This window comes from Cherax quadricarinatus, chromosome 67, assembly GCF_038502225.1.
Source record: "Cherax quadricarinatus isolate ZL_2023a chromosome 67, ASM3850222v1, whole genome shotgun sequence".
Classification (NCBI taxonomy): domain Eukaryota; kingdom Metazoa; phylum Arthropoda; class Malacostraca; order Decapoda; family Parastacidae; genus Cherax; species Cherax quadricarinatus.
The window spans coordinates 1,249,922-1,266,581 of NC_091358.1; the positions used below are offsets into that span (position 1 = coordinate 1,249,922).

General features: G+C 44.3%; 1 protein-coding gene across 1 annotated transcript in view; it reads right to left on the reverse strand.

The window, feature by feature from the left end:
• Positions 1–15,659, reverse strand: part of LOC128699698 (uncharacterized) — a 34,428-nt gene extending 18,769 nt beyond the window's left edge. The window contains exon 1 of the mRNA XM_070099313.1: positions 15,380–15,659. Coding sequence (XP_069955414.1) covers positions 15,380–15,484 — 105 coding nt within the window. The 5' untranslated portion in view covers positions 15,485–15,659. The remainder of the gene's footprint in view (positions 1–15,379) is intronic.
• Positions 15,660–16,660: the final 1,001 nt, after the last annotated feature.

Consider the following 16,660-nt stretch of genomic DNA (forward strand, 5'->3'; position numbering starts at 1 on the left):
ATGACCCCAATGGAAATAAGGGCACCAAATAAGGGCACCAATGGAAATAAGGGCCCCAAATAAGGACACCAATGGAAATAATGACCCCAATGGAAATAAGGGCCCCAAATAAGGACACCAATGGAAATAATGACCCCAATGGAAATAAGGGCACCAATGGAAATAAGGGCCCCAAATAAGGACACCAATGGAAATAATGAGCCCAATGGAAATAAGGGCCCCAAATAAGGACACCAATGGAAATAAGGGCACCAATAGAAATAAGTCACGTTATCTGATCTTTTTGAGTTATGCTGGGTAATCTATACATATGCTGCTGCCTTGTATGATTACTTAGGTACACCTACACATAAATAGAGTTACATATTTACTTACTAAAGCTTATATTCCTTGTGTAGTATTGAAAATGGGCTGGGCAAATATTTTGTTAATGGGTTTGAGAACGTCCTGCCTAGCATGGGCCTAGTAGGCCTATTGCAGTGCTCCTCAGTTCTTATGCTCTTATGATAGTGTGAGGGTGAGGGATGGAGGGAGTGGAAGGATCGAGGGAGGAGGGAGAGTAGGGATAGAGAGCACATGGGAGTGGTTGACAGGAAACTGTAAAGTAAAGAGATTGACTAAGATCCTGTGTGTGTGTGTGTGTGTGTGTGTGTGTGTGTGTGTGTGTGTGTGTGTGTGTGTTTGTGTGATTCACTGTGCATTTCCTCTCTTCCTGACTTCCAGAGTTTGCACTCTCTCTGGTGTTCTGGTGTTGGTGTTCTAGTGTTGGTGTTCTGGTGTTGGTGTTCTGGTGTTGTGTTCTGGTGTTGGTGTTCTGGTGTTGGTGTTCTAGTGTTGGTGTTCTGGTGTTGGTGTTCTGGTGTTGGTGTTCTAGTGTTGGTGTTCTGGTGTTGGTGTTCTGGTGTTGTGTTCTGGTGTTGGTGTTCTGGTGTTGGTGTTCTAGTGTTGGTGTTCTGGTGTTGGTGTTCTGGTGTTGGTGTTCTAGTGTTGGTGTTCTGGTGTTGGTGTTCTGGTGTTGTGTTCTGGTGTTGGTGTTCTGGTGTTGGTGTTCTAGTGTTGGTGTTCTGGTGTTGGTGTTCTGGTGTTGGTGTTCTAGGGTTGGTGTTCTGGTGTTGGTGTTCTGGTGTTGTGTTCTGGTGTTTGTGTTCTGGTGTTGGTGTTCTAGTGTTGGTGTTCTGGTGTTGGTGTTCTGGTGTTGGTGTTCTAGTGTTGGTGTTCTGGTGTTGGTGTTCTAGTGTTGGTGTTCTGGTGTTGGTGTTCTGGTGTTGTGTTCTGGTGTTGGTGTTCTGGTGTTGGTGTTCTAGTGTTGGTGTTCTGGTGTTGGTGTTCTGGTGTTGGTGTTCTAGTGTTGGTGTTCTGGTGTTGGTGTTCTGGTGTTGGTGTTCTGGTGTTGCTGTTCTGGTGTTGCTGTTCTGGTGTTGCTGTTCGCATTTCAGACCATCTTAGAACACAATATTCCGCACAGATATACCCAGGTGTTAGTCATGTATCTAATTCTTTAAATTCTCCGCATTGTACACCAGTGATGCCATAATCGAATAACATCTAATAAATCTATACAACACCTGAGAATAAAACACATGTGTCTTACCAATAACCTTCTTCTGAGACAGTAAAAATAGTTTTTACGTGATCAGTCCCACGTTCTTGGTAGAAGGTGGTCAGTCCCTCATACTAGAGTGTATGTAGAGTCATGAGTAAGTACAAGAGTGTGGAAATGAGTTCATACACGGGTATGTGTACTCACTTGTTTCTGGAGTGTCAACAGTGACCAGAATATAAACAGCTGAGGCTGCCCAGCTGCTTCTTAACAAAAATAACCCCTGGCACCTGGACACCAAACGTGACCCTGAGAGTGCCAGGCATTGTAGTGTATATACTCGGGGTCGAACACAGTCCAGACTGAAGGTATTGTATTATACACTCAAGGTGAAAGAATGACATGTATTATTAATCTAAAGACTCTCATGATACAGTACATACAATGAAGTGTCTCGAAGCCTCTCATTATACCTGTCAGAGGGGCACGTGATCATGCTGATTGCTAGGCATGATGACTCCCGATGATGACGCATGATATAGCATGATAAAACATTGTGATAGTGGGGGAGAAAAAATCAGGTCCATCATGTCTCGCCCATGTCACTCACCTCTGCTGCCTCTCCTTATCAGAGGGGCATGTCGTACCCTGCTTGAAGCTTCAGGGAGGAGGGTTGGAGGGAGGGAGGGAGGGAAGGAGGGAAGGAGGGAGGGAGGGAAGGAGGGAAGGAGGGAGGGAGAGAGAAAGGGAGGAAGAGAAGGGAACAGTGCCTCCAATGTACCTTCCTTGAAGGGTGTGGGAGTGGAGTAAAGCACCTTTCTTGAAGGGTGTGGGAGTGGGAGTAAGGCACCTTCCTTGAAGGGTGTGGGAGTGGAGTAAGGCACCTTCCTTAAAGGGCGTGGGAGTGGGAGTAAGGCACCTTCCTTGAAAGGTGTGGGAGTAGCGTAAGGCATGTTCCTGGAAGGGTGTGGGAGTGGAGGAATTCCTCTTGGCTGGGTAAAGAAACGACTACAGTCCCCCATAACTCTAAAACTAACATATATTAACAACTTTATCCAGATATAAACACAACACACGTCTGTTATTTACCCCAGAAAACAAAAGGAAGCTTATCTAACAATAATAGGTACCTGTAAACTACCCTTGAGCGACACCTCATAGAATATATGTATTCTGAGTGCTTTAATACACTCAGTGTATATATACTGGGAGCTAGATTTAATCCTTGTGTTAGGGATTAAATTATTTTTGACTGGTAGTGAACAGGTAACGTACAGTTTTATTTATCCTTGTCTAATAGGAAAGCTTCAAATCTAATACACTAACTAAGTTTTGTACCTAACACACTAACTAAGTCGTACATAATTATCTGACTATGGGTCGTGAATTCTTCGTGGAGAGCATTGTATCGGACGACTGTGTACGCCAGTATACGCTTATAAACTGTATCAGATACATGTGTATACATGTGTATACATGTATACATGAACATGTAGCTGAGAGACACATACATAGTTGCTGAACATGTTCAATGTGGAAGATTGAGACACTTATGCAGCATATGGGAATCTTTATTCAGGAAACGTTTCGCCACACAGTGGCTTCATCAGTCCAATACAAAGAAGGCGTAAGGAGAGGAGGAGAATGAGGTAATCAGTCCCTCTACCTAGAGTCGATGTGTTCAGTCCATCAATCTTGTAGATTGATGGACTGAACACATCGACTCCAGGTAGAGGGACTGATTACCTCATACTCCTCCTCTCCTTACGCCTTTCTACTTTGTATTGGACTTATGAAGCCACTGTGTGGCGAAACGTTTCCTGAATAAAGATTCCCATATGCTGCATAAGTGTCTCAATCTTCAACTTGTCGGTTTTTCAAACCATTCATCACAACTGTTCAATGTGATAATGTGTCTCAAGCACTTCCTTATTTCCTGTTAACTGTTCCTGCTGTGTGATTATGTGTCATGATACTCCCTTCATCCAGTTATTTAAAGCGAGTGGAGGGAGTGGAGGGAGTGGAGGGAGTGGAGGGAGTGGAGGGAGTGGAGGGAGTGGAGGGAGTGGAGGGAGTGGAGGGAGTGGAGGGAGTGGAGGGAGTGGAGGGAGTGGAGGGAGTGGAGGGAGTGGAGATAGTGGAGGTAGTGGAGGGAGTGGAGGGAGTGGAGGGAGTGGAGGGAGTGGAGGGTGTGGAGGGAGTGGAGGGAGTGGAGGGAGTGGAGATAGTGGAGGTAGTGGAGGGAGTGGAGGGCAAGAGCCCTCAATTACATTATCCTAACTTCTAATTTCATTTTATTGTGGCAACGTTTCGCTCTCCAGGACTATGGCTTGACAAAGATCCTGGAGAGCGAAACGTCGCCACAATAAAATATCACATTAGTTGCATCTTTGCTGTTATACCTAACACATTGTCGGTAATTTTACGATCATTATTACCGAGGATATTTAGACCAGTAATTTGCTCCACCTCTCTCTCTCTCTCTCTCTCTCTCTCTCTCTCTCTCTCTCTCTCTCTCTCTCTCTCTCTCTCTCTCTCTCTCTCTCTCTCTCTCTCTCTATCTATCTATCTCTCTCTCTCTCTCTCTCTCTCTCTCCCAGATTCCTAGAAGACAACAGCAGCAGCAGATAATCTTCCTAAATTCATTCCACGAACTCTGTAATGTTCTTACGTCGTCCATATCAAGCCTTACACACACACACACACACACACACACACACACACACACACACACACACATATAAACATAATGAGAGAGAGAGAGAGAGAGAGAGAGAGAGAGAGAGAGAGAGAGAGAGAGAGAGAGAGAGAGAGAGAGAGAGAGAGGGAGGGAGGGAGGGAGAGAGAAAGCAGACAGACAGACAGATGTTATGAGGGAGCTATGTCCCTGACGTTATCTTTAACAGAGCATCTACGCCTCACCTGTGTCTCCCCTCACCTCCCTACCCCTACCCCTCAGGTAACTATGTACCCCTTACCTCCAGTATCCCCTCAGGTGTGTACCTACCTAATTTTCTCTGCGGGAGGGTCGTGTTATGGCTCCTGGGCCCCCGACATCCCCACCCCGTAACAACTATGTAATACTATGTACCATCTACCACTATCTACCGTCTGCCTAACATCTACCACTATCTACCATCTACCACTATATACTATCTACCACTATTTACCATCTACCTACCATCTACCATTATCTACCAACTACCTACCATCTACCACTATCTACCCTCTACCACTATATACTATCTTCCATTATCTATCATCTACCTACCATCTACCACTATCTACCATCTACCACTATCTACCATCTACCACTATATACCATCTACCAATATTTACCATCTACCTACCAGCTACCATTATCTACCAACTACCTACCATCTACCACTATCTACCGTCTACCACTATCTACCATCTAATTTAACTGTTCCTGGCTGTAACGCAAGAATCAATCCTCACAGCGTTTAAAACCGGTTTAATCTACGTATAAAACCGGTTTTAATGGAGATGTTGATTTCGATATTTGAAAGATCAGGACATTATTTTTTCAACCTTCAGGAGCTGTTGCGTTAATTCTGAGTCCAAATAAAATGCACTCTACGGGCGTAACGGAAGCTCTATTGCGTATGGAAGATCCTCTCAATGCTTAGAATCCGCTCTGTTGCGTTGAACTCTAAGATGTGAGATAAGCTCTATTTGCGTAAATAATGTCCACTCTGGGGGTAAGATGAGCTCTATTGCGTAAATATTGCCCATTCAGTGCGTAGTTAAGCTCTATATTGAGAAAACGTAACGCAGATTTCTCGAAGAACAGGGTTAACAGAAGCAGGCCCCGTTAACAGTAACGGATAACAGGACTGAGAGGGAACTCGATAACGAGAAGAACAGAACTTTAAGAAGAACAAGTAGAGAAGAACCACACACACACACACACACACACACACACACACACACACACACACACACACACACACACACACGACAAAGGTTATCACATAAGGTCATCAAGGAAGACAGGAAACAGCGCTGTTCCTTCCTCAAGGTTTTCAGCAGCTGCTTCAAGGAACAGTTCCCTGACGTCAGGGACGAGACTCAGGGTCGTATCTCCCTGACGTCAGGGACGAGACTCAGGGTCGTATCTCCCTGATGTCAGGGACGAGACTCAGGGTCGTATCTCCCTGACGTCAGGGACGAGACTCAGGGTCGTATCTCCCTGACGTCAGGGACGAGACTCAGGGTCGTATCTCCCTGACGTCAGGGACGAGACTCAGGGTCGTATCTCCCTGACGTCAGGGACGAGACTCAGGGTCGTATCTCCCTGACGTCAGGGACGAGACTCAGGGTCGTATCTCCCTGACGTCAGGGACGAGACTCAGGGTCGTATCTCCCTGACGTCAGGGACGAGACTCAGGGTCGTATCTCCCTGACGTCAGGGACGAGACTCAGGGTCGTATCTCCCTGACGTCAGGGACGAGACTCAGGGTCGTATCTCCCTGACGTCAGGGACGAGACTCAGGGTCGTATCTCCCTGACGTCAGGGACGAGACTCAGGGTCGTATCTCCCTGACGTCAGGGACGTGACTCAGAGGGGTCTCTCCCTGACGTCCGGGACGAGACTCAGGGTCGTATCTCCCTGACGTCAGGGACGAGACTCAGGGTCGTATCTCCCTGACGTCAGGGACGAGACTCAGGGTCGTATCTCCCTGACATCAGGGACATATATTCCTGGTGTCAGATAAGAGACCTCAGGGACGTATATACCTGGCATCAGCGACGTATATCCCTGAAGTCAGGATTGTATATCCCTGACGTCAGGGACGTATATCCCTGACGTCAGGGACGTATCTTAATTATTATAACTTAGATTACTTCCTAGATTATAATTTAGATTATTTCCTAGAATATTACGTAGATTATAATCTAGATTATACTCAGATTATACCTTTAAAAGCTTCTGCTAGATAATATATAATTCAGTAAACTAGATGGAAGTAGATAGTTCTTAGTTAGTTCTTAGTAGACAACCTCAGTGTGGACTCTGCTCTGTCTTTCCCAGTGTACTCTCGTGTACTCTCATGTACTTCAGTGTACTCTGGTGTACTCTCATGTACTTCAGTGTACTCTCATGTACTTCAGTGTACTCTGGTGTACTCTCATGTACTTCAGTGTACTCTCGTGTACTCTAGTGTACTCTCGTGTGCTCCAGTGTACTCTCATGTACTCTCATGTACTTCAGTGTACTCTCGTGTACTCCAGTGTACTCTCGTGAGCTCCAGTGTACTCTCATGTACTCTCATGTACTTCAGTGTACTCTCGTGTACTCTCATGTACTTCAGTGTACTCTCGTGTACTCCAGTGTACTCTCGTGTGCTCCAGTGTACTCTCGTGTACTCCAGTGTACTCTTGTGTACTCTCATGTACTTCAGTGTACTCTCGTGTGCTCCAGTGTACTCTCATGTACTCTCATGTACTTCAGTGTACTCTCGTGTACTCTCATGTACTTCAGTGTACTCTCGTGTACTCCAGTGTACTCTCGTGTGCTCCAGTGTACTCTCGTGTACTCCAGTGTACTCTTGTGTACTCTCATGTACTTCAGTGTACTCTCGTGTGCTCCAGTGTACTCTCGTGTACTCTCATGTACTTCAGTGTACTCTCGTGTACTCCAGTGTACTCTCATGTACTTCAGTGTACTCTCGTGTACTCCAGTGTACTCTCGTGTACTCCAGTGTACTCTGGTGTACTCTCATGTACTTCAGTGTACTCTCGTGTACTCCAGTGTACTCTCGTGTGCTCCAGTGTACTCTCGTGTACTCCAGTGTACTCTCGTGTACTCCAGTGTACTCTGGTGTACTCTCATGTACTTCAGTGTACTCTCGTGTACTCTAGTGTACTCTCGTGTGCTCCAGTGTACTCTCATGTACTCTCATGTACTTCAGTGTACTCTCGTGTACTCTAGTGTACTCTCGTGTGCTCCAGTGTACTCTCATGTACTCTCATGTACTTCAGTGTACTCTCGTGTACTCTAGTGTACTCTCGTGTGCTCCAGTGTACTCTCATGTACTCTCATGTACTTCAGTGTACTCTCGTGTACTCTCATGTACTTCAGTGTACTCTCGTGTACTCCAGTGTACTCTCGTGTACTCCAGTGTACTCTTGTGTACTCTCATGTACTTCAGTGTACTCTCGTGTACTCCAGTGTACTCTCGCGTGCTCCAGTGTACTCTCGTGTACTCCAGTGTACTCTCATGTGCTCCAGTGTACTCTCATGTACTCCAGTGTACTCTCATGTACTCCAGTGTACTCTTATGTACTCCAGTGTTCTCTCATGTACTCCAGTGTACTCTCATGTACTTCAGTGTACTCTCGTGTACTCCAGTGTACTCGCGTGTACTCCAGTGTACTCTTATGTACTCCAGTGTACTCTCATGTACTCCAGTGTACTCTCATGTACTCCAGTGTACTCTTATGTACTCCAGTGTTCTCTCATGTACTCCAGTGTACTCTCATGTACTTCAGTGTACTCTCGCGTACTCTCATGTACTTCAGTGTACTCTCGTATGCTCCAGTGTACTCTCATGTACTTCAGTGTACTCTGGTGTACTCCAGTGTACTCTCATGTACTTCAGAGTACTGTCGTGAACTCCAGTGTACTCTCATGTACTCCAGTGTACTCTTATGTACTCCAGTGTACTCCAGTGTACTCTCGTGTACTCCAGTGTACTCTCGTGTACTCCAGTGTACTCTCGTGTACTCCAATGTACTCTCGTGTACTCCAGTGTACTCTCATGTAATTCAGTGTACTCTCGTGTGCTCCAGTGCAGTCTCATGTACTCCAGTGTACTCGTATGTACTCCAGTGTACTCCAGTGTATTCTCATGTACTCCAGTGTACTCTCGTGTACTCAGTGTACTCTCGTGTACTCCAGTGTACTCTCGCGTACTCCAGTGTACTCTCGTATATTCCAGTGTACTCTCATGTACTCCAGTGTACTCACCCAGAGTATGGGGAAGAGTCCCCTAGTCCTCCCCTCCACACAGAGGACTCCCAAGGTGACCCACCCCCCTGGAGACTTTGCCCTGGGGGACTCATCCCTGGAAATGAAAGAAATAGCGGGATTTCTTTCATTTCCTTCATTTAACCGGTCGAGTTATCTAATGGTTTCAGAGGTGCTGTTTGTGTGGAGATAGATAGATAGGTAGATAGATAGATATATAGATGGATAGATGGATAGACAGATAGAAACGTAAATATACATGTATATGTATATATATATATATATATATATATATATATATATATATATATATATATATATATATATATATATATATATATAATAGACAAAGAGAGAGAGAGAGAGAGAGAGAGAGAGATTAGCTAGTAATTTAAAGGGACTGTGATACCCTCGTACCTTCCGCTATAAGTACCCTTAGTGAATTCTCTCACCCTTGTCTCTAGCGCTTCCCTTGTTAGTGACCTGCATGTACACACACACACACACACACAAACGGAGTTACCAACGGCCCCGTTGATAACGCCCAGCCTCCGTCTCTCTCCCCTTCCCGTTACTCTGACCGCCTCATCACACGCCCGTTATTACTTGCCGTTAGCGCCTCTGTTGCCTCCAGCCGGGACGTTATGTCCTGTTAAGACGACCCTTTAACAGACATCGACACGACTTTTCGGTTATCAACAACAGTCTGTTGGTACGGGAATCCGTTGAAAAAAGTCTTTAAACAGACTCAAACAGTCCGTTAGTGTTAAAACTTCTACACGAGACAGTTTTAACAGGCTGTGAAACAGTCTGTTAACATTAAACTCTCTATATAAAGCGACACAAACAGGCTCTGAGACAATTTCTCAACAGAAATGTATACAGACAAAGCCGTTTAAACGGCTGACACACTCTGTTGACACTAAAAGATATATAACCCTTTTAAGCAGAAGACGAGGCAACCAATAAACGTAAAGGAGAATAACAGTCTGTTGCCACGAAAAACTGTTGATATCGCTGTTTAACCAGACTCTTCCTGTATGCTCCGAGTCGCAGCTTACAGGGATAAGGATTAGGATCCCAGGGGAAAGAAATCCACCCTAGCTGGGTTATCCTGGGTTACGAAGCCTCCTGGCAAGCCTGGTAAAGGGGAAACATCGTAGAGTGGTTAAGGGGGAAGGTACTCTGGATTAGGGTAGGCCTCTGCCAGCCTATAACCTTTACTGGTTATTAAAACTCCATTTGGAAAACAGGAATGGAATAAATTTGTTTAAATAAGTCAGTTGAATTAATAGCGTTCCTTCTATTTGGGTTTATAGATGGTAGTATGTTTACTCACAGGACGATTGGCACTGTCTTTATGGTAGTATGTTTACTCACAGGACGAGTGGCACTGTCTTTATGGTAGTATGTTTACTCACAGGACGATTGGCACTGTCTTTATGGTAGTATGTTTACTCACAGGACGATTGGCACTGTCTTTATGGTAGTATGTTTACTCACAGGACGAGTGGCACTGTCTTCATGGTAGTATGTTCACTCACAGGACGATTGGCACTGTCTTTATAGTAGTATGTTCACTCACAGGACGAGCGGCACTGTCTTCATGGTAGTATGTTTACTCACAGGACGAGTGGCACTGTCTTTATAGTAGTATGTTCACTCACAGGACGAGTGGCACTGTCTTTATAGTAGTATGTTCACTCACAGGACGAGTGGCACTGTCTTTTTGGTGGTTTGGTCATTCACAGGACGAGTGGCACTGTCTTTTTGGTGGTCTGGTCACTCACAGGAAGAGTAGCACTGTCTTTTTGGTGGTTTGGTCATTCACAGGACGAGTGGCACTGTCTTTATAGTAGTATGTTCACTCACAGGACGAGTGGCACTGTCTTTTTGGTGGTATGGTTACTCACAGGAAGAGTAGCACTGTCTTTTTGGTGGTTTGGTCATTCACAGGACGAGTGGCACTGTCTTTTTGGTGGTCTGGTCACTCACAGGAAGAGTGGCACTGTCTTTATGGTGGTATGTTCACTCAGGATGAGTGGCACTGTCTTTATGGTGGTATGTTCACTCAGGATGAGTGGCACTGTCTTTATGGTGGTATGTTCACTCAGGATGAGTGGCACTGTCCAGTAGTGTCTCTATGTACACACCTGCAGGCCTCTGTACTCATGCATTTCTGTACACACCTGTTCCACCCGCACACATAAGCATTGAACGTAGTGTGCTAGCACTGCTCACCTATTGATGCCGTTAACAGAGGCACCAACGGCTCAACAGTGGTCTGTTGATCATGATTCTAACATAACCAAGTCATGGTGTTTCCTTAGAATTTTTGGAAAATGTCAATATATGCCCAAAAAATTCTAGCAGTAAAATACATGAAATGAAGGAATATGGAATTTCTTGAGGATTTTTCGGTATTCTTGGACATATTTTGAAATTGACCTTTTTGTCGGTCATTTGTGTCTTGACGATGGTCCAGGATGGACCGAAACATCGTCTTAACTTCTTGTTCGAAAGTGTGGGTACTTTGTAATGTAATTCAGCCACGTTACTGTGACTTGTATTCTTCTTTAAGCTGACATAGTTTGGTACCGGGGAGGTCTACAGTGGTTGGTGGACTAAACCCTCAGGGGTATGTGTAGACTGCGGAGCTGACCCCTTTCTGTCAAGGCTGAGGGATTGACCACCTTCTGTCAAGGATGAGGGATTGACCACCTTCTGTCAAGGCTGAGGGACTGGCCACCTTCTGTCAACGCTGAGGGACTGACCAGCTTCTGTCAAGGCTGAAGGACTGACCACCTTCTGTCAACGCTGAGGGACTGACCACCTTCTGTCAAGGCTGAGGGACTGACCACCTTCTGTTAAGACTGAGGGACTGGCCACCTTCTGTCAACACTGAGGGACTGACCACCTTCTGTCAAGGCTGAGGGACTGGCCACCTTCTGTCAACACTGAGGGACTGACCACCTTCTGTTAAGACTGAGGGACTGGCCACCTTCTGTCAACGCTGAGGGACTGACCACCTTCTGTCAAGGCTGAGGGACTGACCACCTTCTGTTAAGACTGAGGGACTGGCCACCTTCTGTCAACACTGAGGGACTGACCACCTTCTGTCAAGGCTGAGGGACTGACTACCTTCTGTCAACGCTGAGGAACTGACCCTCATCAATCAAGGCTGAGAAACTGACCACTTTCTATCAAGACTGACGGACTGATCATCATCAATCAAGGCTGAGCAACTGTCCACCTTCTATCAAGACTGAGAAACTAACCATCATCTACCATGGATAAGGGACCGATCACCTTCATTGTACTTTTTCACCTCTTCTACTGTCTCCAGTACTATCATCACCACATTCAACTGTTGAAACCTGCTGCTGTAGAGGAGAAACGCTTCATCAGTATAGAAATCTAAGTGCTCCACTTATCTCTGACCCATCAGTCATCAACTTTGAAGTTCTCTCTGACTTGTAGATCTCAGAATTCTGGAGGACAACGCAGTTATAATGTAGTCTCTCCCCGAGAGCATAAGACCTTGTCAAGTTATCGGATTTATCGAGAATTTTTAGACCAATGAACAAGAGAACTCACACAAGGTCGTTCCTGACTCACTATCTTACAATTACGTCTTGGGCACAACTATGTCAGCCTGCCAAGATATGAAATATGGGCGAATAAAACATGTGCAACACCCGGGTATCTTCATTATGCACACGTTTGGCCAGTCAACGGCTTCTACAACACCGAGATTACTAACTGGAAAGACCAGAGATAATCATTCCCTCCTGTTCTAATGTCTCTATTTATCTCTGTGTTGAATTGAAGAAGATACTGGTTAGCGAAACGTTTTCGTAATAAAGATACATAGGTGTTGCACATGTGTTTAACTCATTTATGTGTCAGTATTGCGTATCATCATGCAATGGTAGGAAATGCGGTCACCTTTGCAGTTGAAATAACATTGAAGTTAGGAACCCAGCCACGGGTATTTATATTATTATTATTGCTATTATTGTTATTATTATTATTATTATTATTATTATTATTATTATTATTATTATTATTATTATTATTATTATTATTATTATTATTATTATTATTATTATTATTATTATTATTATTATTATTATTATTATTCGGGTGTTTATGTGGTCCTCAATCTCGTCAATGTTCCACAACTCCAGCAGAGGGTTGATGGACGGAGCTATCAAATGTACATCAACTGGGATGGAAAGTGTTCTGTGACTAAACACATAGTTGAGAATACTGATGCTTGGCATCAAGACAAAGTCTAGACCGAGATGCAATTATGAAGGATAATGATATAGAAGCGGACAGGATTGTGATGCTGCAGGTTAGTGTTGCAATTGCAAGGCTTCGTGTTGTTCGTGTATCGTATGCATTTGAGGTTCGTTATAGTTTTTCTAGGGATATTTTTATCTTTCTAATAGAGGTTTTAGAATGTATTGTTGCATTAATACTATCCAACAGGCTTCTTCAGTCGAAAATGATAACAGATGTGAGATGATCAGTCTCTCAGTCTGAAGAATTAGGTTTGAGGTGGTCAGTCCCTGAACCTTGCTAGGAGGATCGAATTATGTCAAAATATTGGTAGAATTTGAAAGGAAACAAGAACATTTAAAGTGGTATTTAACGAAGCTACGTTTCGCTCTCCAGGAACCTTATTAAACCTTTGACCTTGTTTGGTTTATATTAGTTTAATGAACCTCCTAGCTCCTGGACAGGAAAAACATTACGTACAAAAGGTTTTAAACACAGTAAGGTGTGTCTGTCAGTGTGTATAGTGCTGAGAGTTGGCTTTAATCCTTTAAGTTACTTATTAAAGTTTTCTTGACTGGTTGGTGACTCGGTGACACGCAGCCTTAATGACCCTCGTCTACTACATAAGTCTTAAATTCCACTACCCATCCCACCTCTAAGGATCGAAGCTGACTGTAAAGAAGAACATAGGATCGAGCCTACACTGCAGGAAGGCACATTAACTCCCTCATGAATAACAAAAACAGTACACAAATAACCCGCACATAGGATAAGGGAGGTTATGACGACGTTTCGGTCCGACTTGTACCATAAACTAGTCACACTAACTCACGAAGGTGAGGAAACTTAGGCCAGACTTTCTATTTGTGTGGAGGCTTAAGCCTGGATTTTTAATGATGAACAAGCATAAAAAATCGTAAGATGTATCAATCAAAAAAATCTTTCTTCAACACATATGTGTTTCAGCAGACTTGAGAAATTTCTCACCGTACTTCCGTGATCAATTTTCATTATAACACCGTGAAAATTAGACATTAGTTAGACAAGGGAAAAAAGTATAAGCCTATTTGGGGGGCGCTTCACCCTCGTCTACCCCCAAAGCTTCCTGTTCAGAGGCCAAAAACGGTGTCTACCCGTTTATTATATCGTAGACCCTAGCCGTTATGTGTCCCTGTTTTCGACCTTGTATTGAGCCTTGTTTTCCACCTTGTGTTTCACCTTGCGTTTCACCTTGTATTTCACCTTGTTTGGTTCACCTCGTATCTCACCTGCAGCAAGAGTTTGATATATTCTTAGTTCGCTGGCAGAAGTGCCTCACCTTGTACATCACGTTATACTTCCTACCTTCAGTGTACTGCGGGTTAGTGTACACCACTGATATTGCTGGTTTTCCTTCCCTTCCCCTCTCCCTCTCTCTCCCTTCTCTCCCTCTCTCTCCCCTCTCCCTCTCTCTCCCCTCTCTCCCTCTCTCTCCCTCCCTCTATTTCACCCTCTCCAGCACAACATATGATGTGATCCCTTCCATTTACCTCTATCCTTCTCCCCAACACATACACATACACACATACACAAGGACACCTCGGGGTACACACCAACCTGATGCGTATGTAAGATTTAGTGCGCATGGTTCAAGGTCACTGGTGACGCACGTAATATCACTCCCCCCCTCATCCAACGCACACCTCCACCAATCCCTCTAGTACACAGCACCCCACGCATCACCCCTTCCCCACCGCCCCTTCCGCTTAAATGTCGGAAGCTGGGATTCTAACAGACAGAACTAAGACTTCGGTAATTTCCCCCTCTCCAAATATGGTAAACAGCTACATCTTCCAAAACCTCTGTTTACACTCATCACTCACATACCTGTACTTTCCCGTGTGTTTCCTGATCGATCTTAATCCTGGACTGAGACCCTACTGGCTAGGTGACACAGTGAAAGCCACGAAGACAAATAGAGAACTTCAACACAACGTCAGGCTGAGGGACTGATTATCTCAAAGTCCTTCTGATCTTTAACCATTCTTATCTGCATTGGACTGAGGAAGCCACTAGTTGGCGAAATGTTTCCACAAAAAAGATACCCAAGTGTTGCACAAGTGTCTAGTGCAGCATAACACCTATGGGTAGAAGGCTTCCACATAACACCTATGGCTAAAGATAGAAAAGGGGGAGGAGGCGGTGCATATATTTATAATTACCGAACATATATTCCAAGACTCGACCCGTACGACAATACTGTAGAGAATCTGTTCATTGCAGTGTCTTGTTCAGAAGGACTCAAGAAGCTATTCATTTCCTCGATGAAATATACTAAACACTGTACATGTGTCCTGTAGGAAGATCTATGGTGAGAAGTGATGCTCCTCAAGACTGTGTAATGCTAAGAGTACGTTATATTTTTATTCCGCGTGTGTCACTCATATAGGCATGCCCTCCCGACCAGTGAACCAGATACTGAGAGTGTAACGAGCAGGGGCCCCCCAGTTATGCTAGCACATTGGTTCAACCAGCCAATGACAAGGAAGATCCTCGTGAAGCAACATTGGTAGACTTACCTCCAACTCTGGTTGAAGGTGGTTCTTGCCGTGTCTCTCGCAGATTTCCTTTCTGTACATATCTTTTGTAAATATTGTACTTATAATTGCTTGCTGATTCCACATTTCTACTTTGGTTATTGTGCTACAACCAGGTGTGCAGGCTACAAGACTACACCTGTGTCCGTAATAAAGACTTAACCCAGACTAGTGGCAGGTGTTGACCACTCTACCAGTCACAAATAGTTCTTAGTACACTAACGCAGAGTTTTATCTAGAACTGTGTCCGACCGTGAGACAATAATACTTGGTGCCTTGAACGTTCGCTTCCAACAAAACAGAGACGAGGTGCGCCGTAGTTCACACGCCAGACAACCACGTTACACGTGAAACATTTACTTTAAATGAGTTATATAAGGGATGTAAGCAAATCCAACCAGTAAATAATAACAGTTAGTTGATTAACGAACCATCCAGGATCAGTTCCCTTACTTAATCACACAGTTTACAACAGATAGTCAGGCGTTGTCCTTATAGGTGTAAGGGACCATGACTCACGAAATCGTAATGACACAATTGCAAACAAACATACCACGGGTGGGGATAGAACCCACGATCAGAGTTGAATGAATCTTATTGTAACCAGCCGGTCCAGTGGTTAACGCGTCGGTCTGGAGTTCTGACTCTCTAACCGCGGGTTCTATCCCCACCCGTGGTAGGGTCAAGAACCATCTTCATACTTGCTGCAGATGGAAAATCAATTAGAAATACACGGACAAAACAGATCAATAATAATAAGATCAACTTGCAACTCCAGTCAAGAAATTTTAGACAAAATCTTGCTATCTAAAATAAATTGGAGAAAAAATTATTTCTCTCCATTGTCTCATTTATTTCAGGTTTTTTCTTGCATTTTAAGGAAATTTTATCTTATCCCCAATAAAACTAACAAAGTTTTGGTTTAAAAACATCAAGTTAAAGTAACTTATTTGTTACAACAAGTTACAAAGACAAACAATGCCAGGAATTTTTCATATAACTGTCTGCACTACTGTCCTTGGTGAGATAAAAATGAAGGAGAGGGGAAAAAATCGGAACCAAACCTTGGATATCTGTTGAGATATTATGTTAGAGTTCCTCTGTACACAAGCACTGTGTCTACCTACTGAGGCTGACAGCACTGTGTCTACATACTGAGGCTGGCAGCACTGTGTCTACCTCCTGAGGCTGACAGCACAGTATCTACCTACTGAGGCTGGCAGCACTGTGTCTACCTCCTGAGGCTGACAGCACAGTATCTAC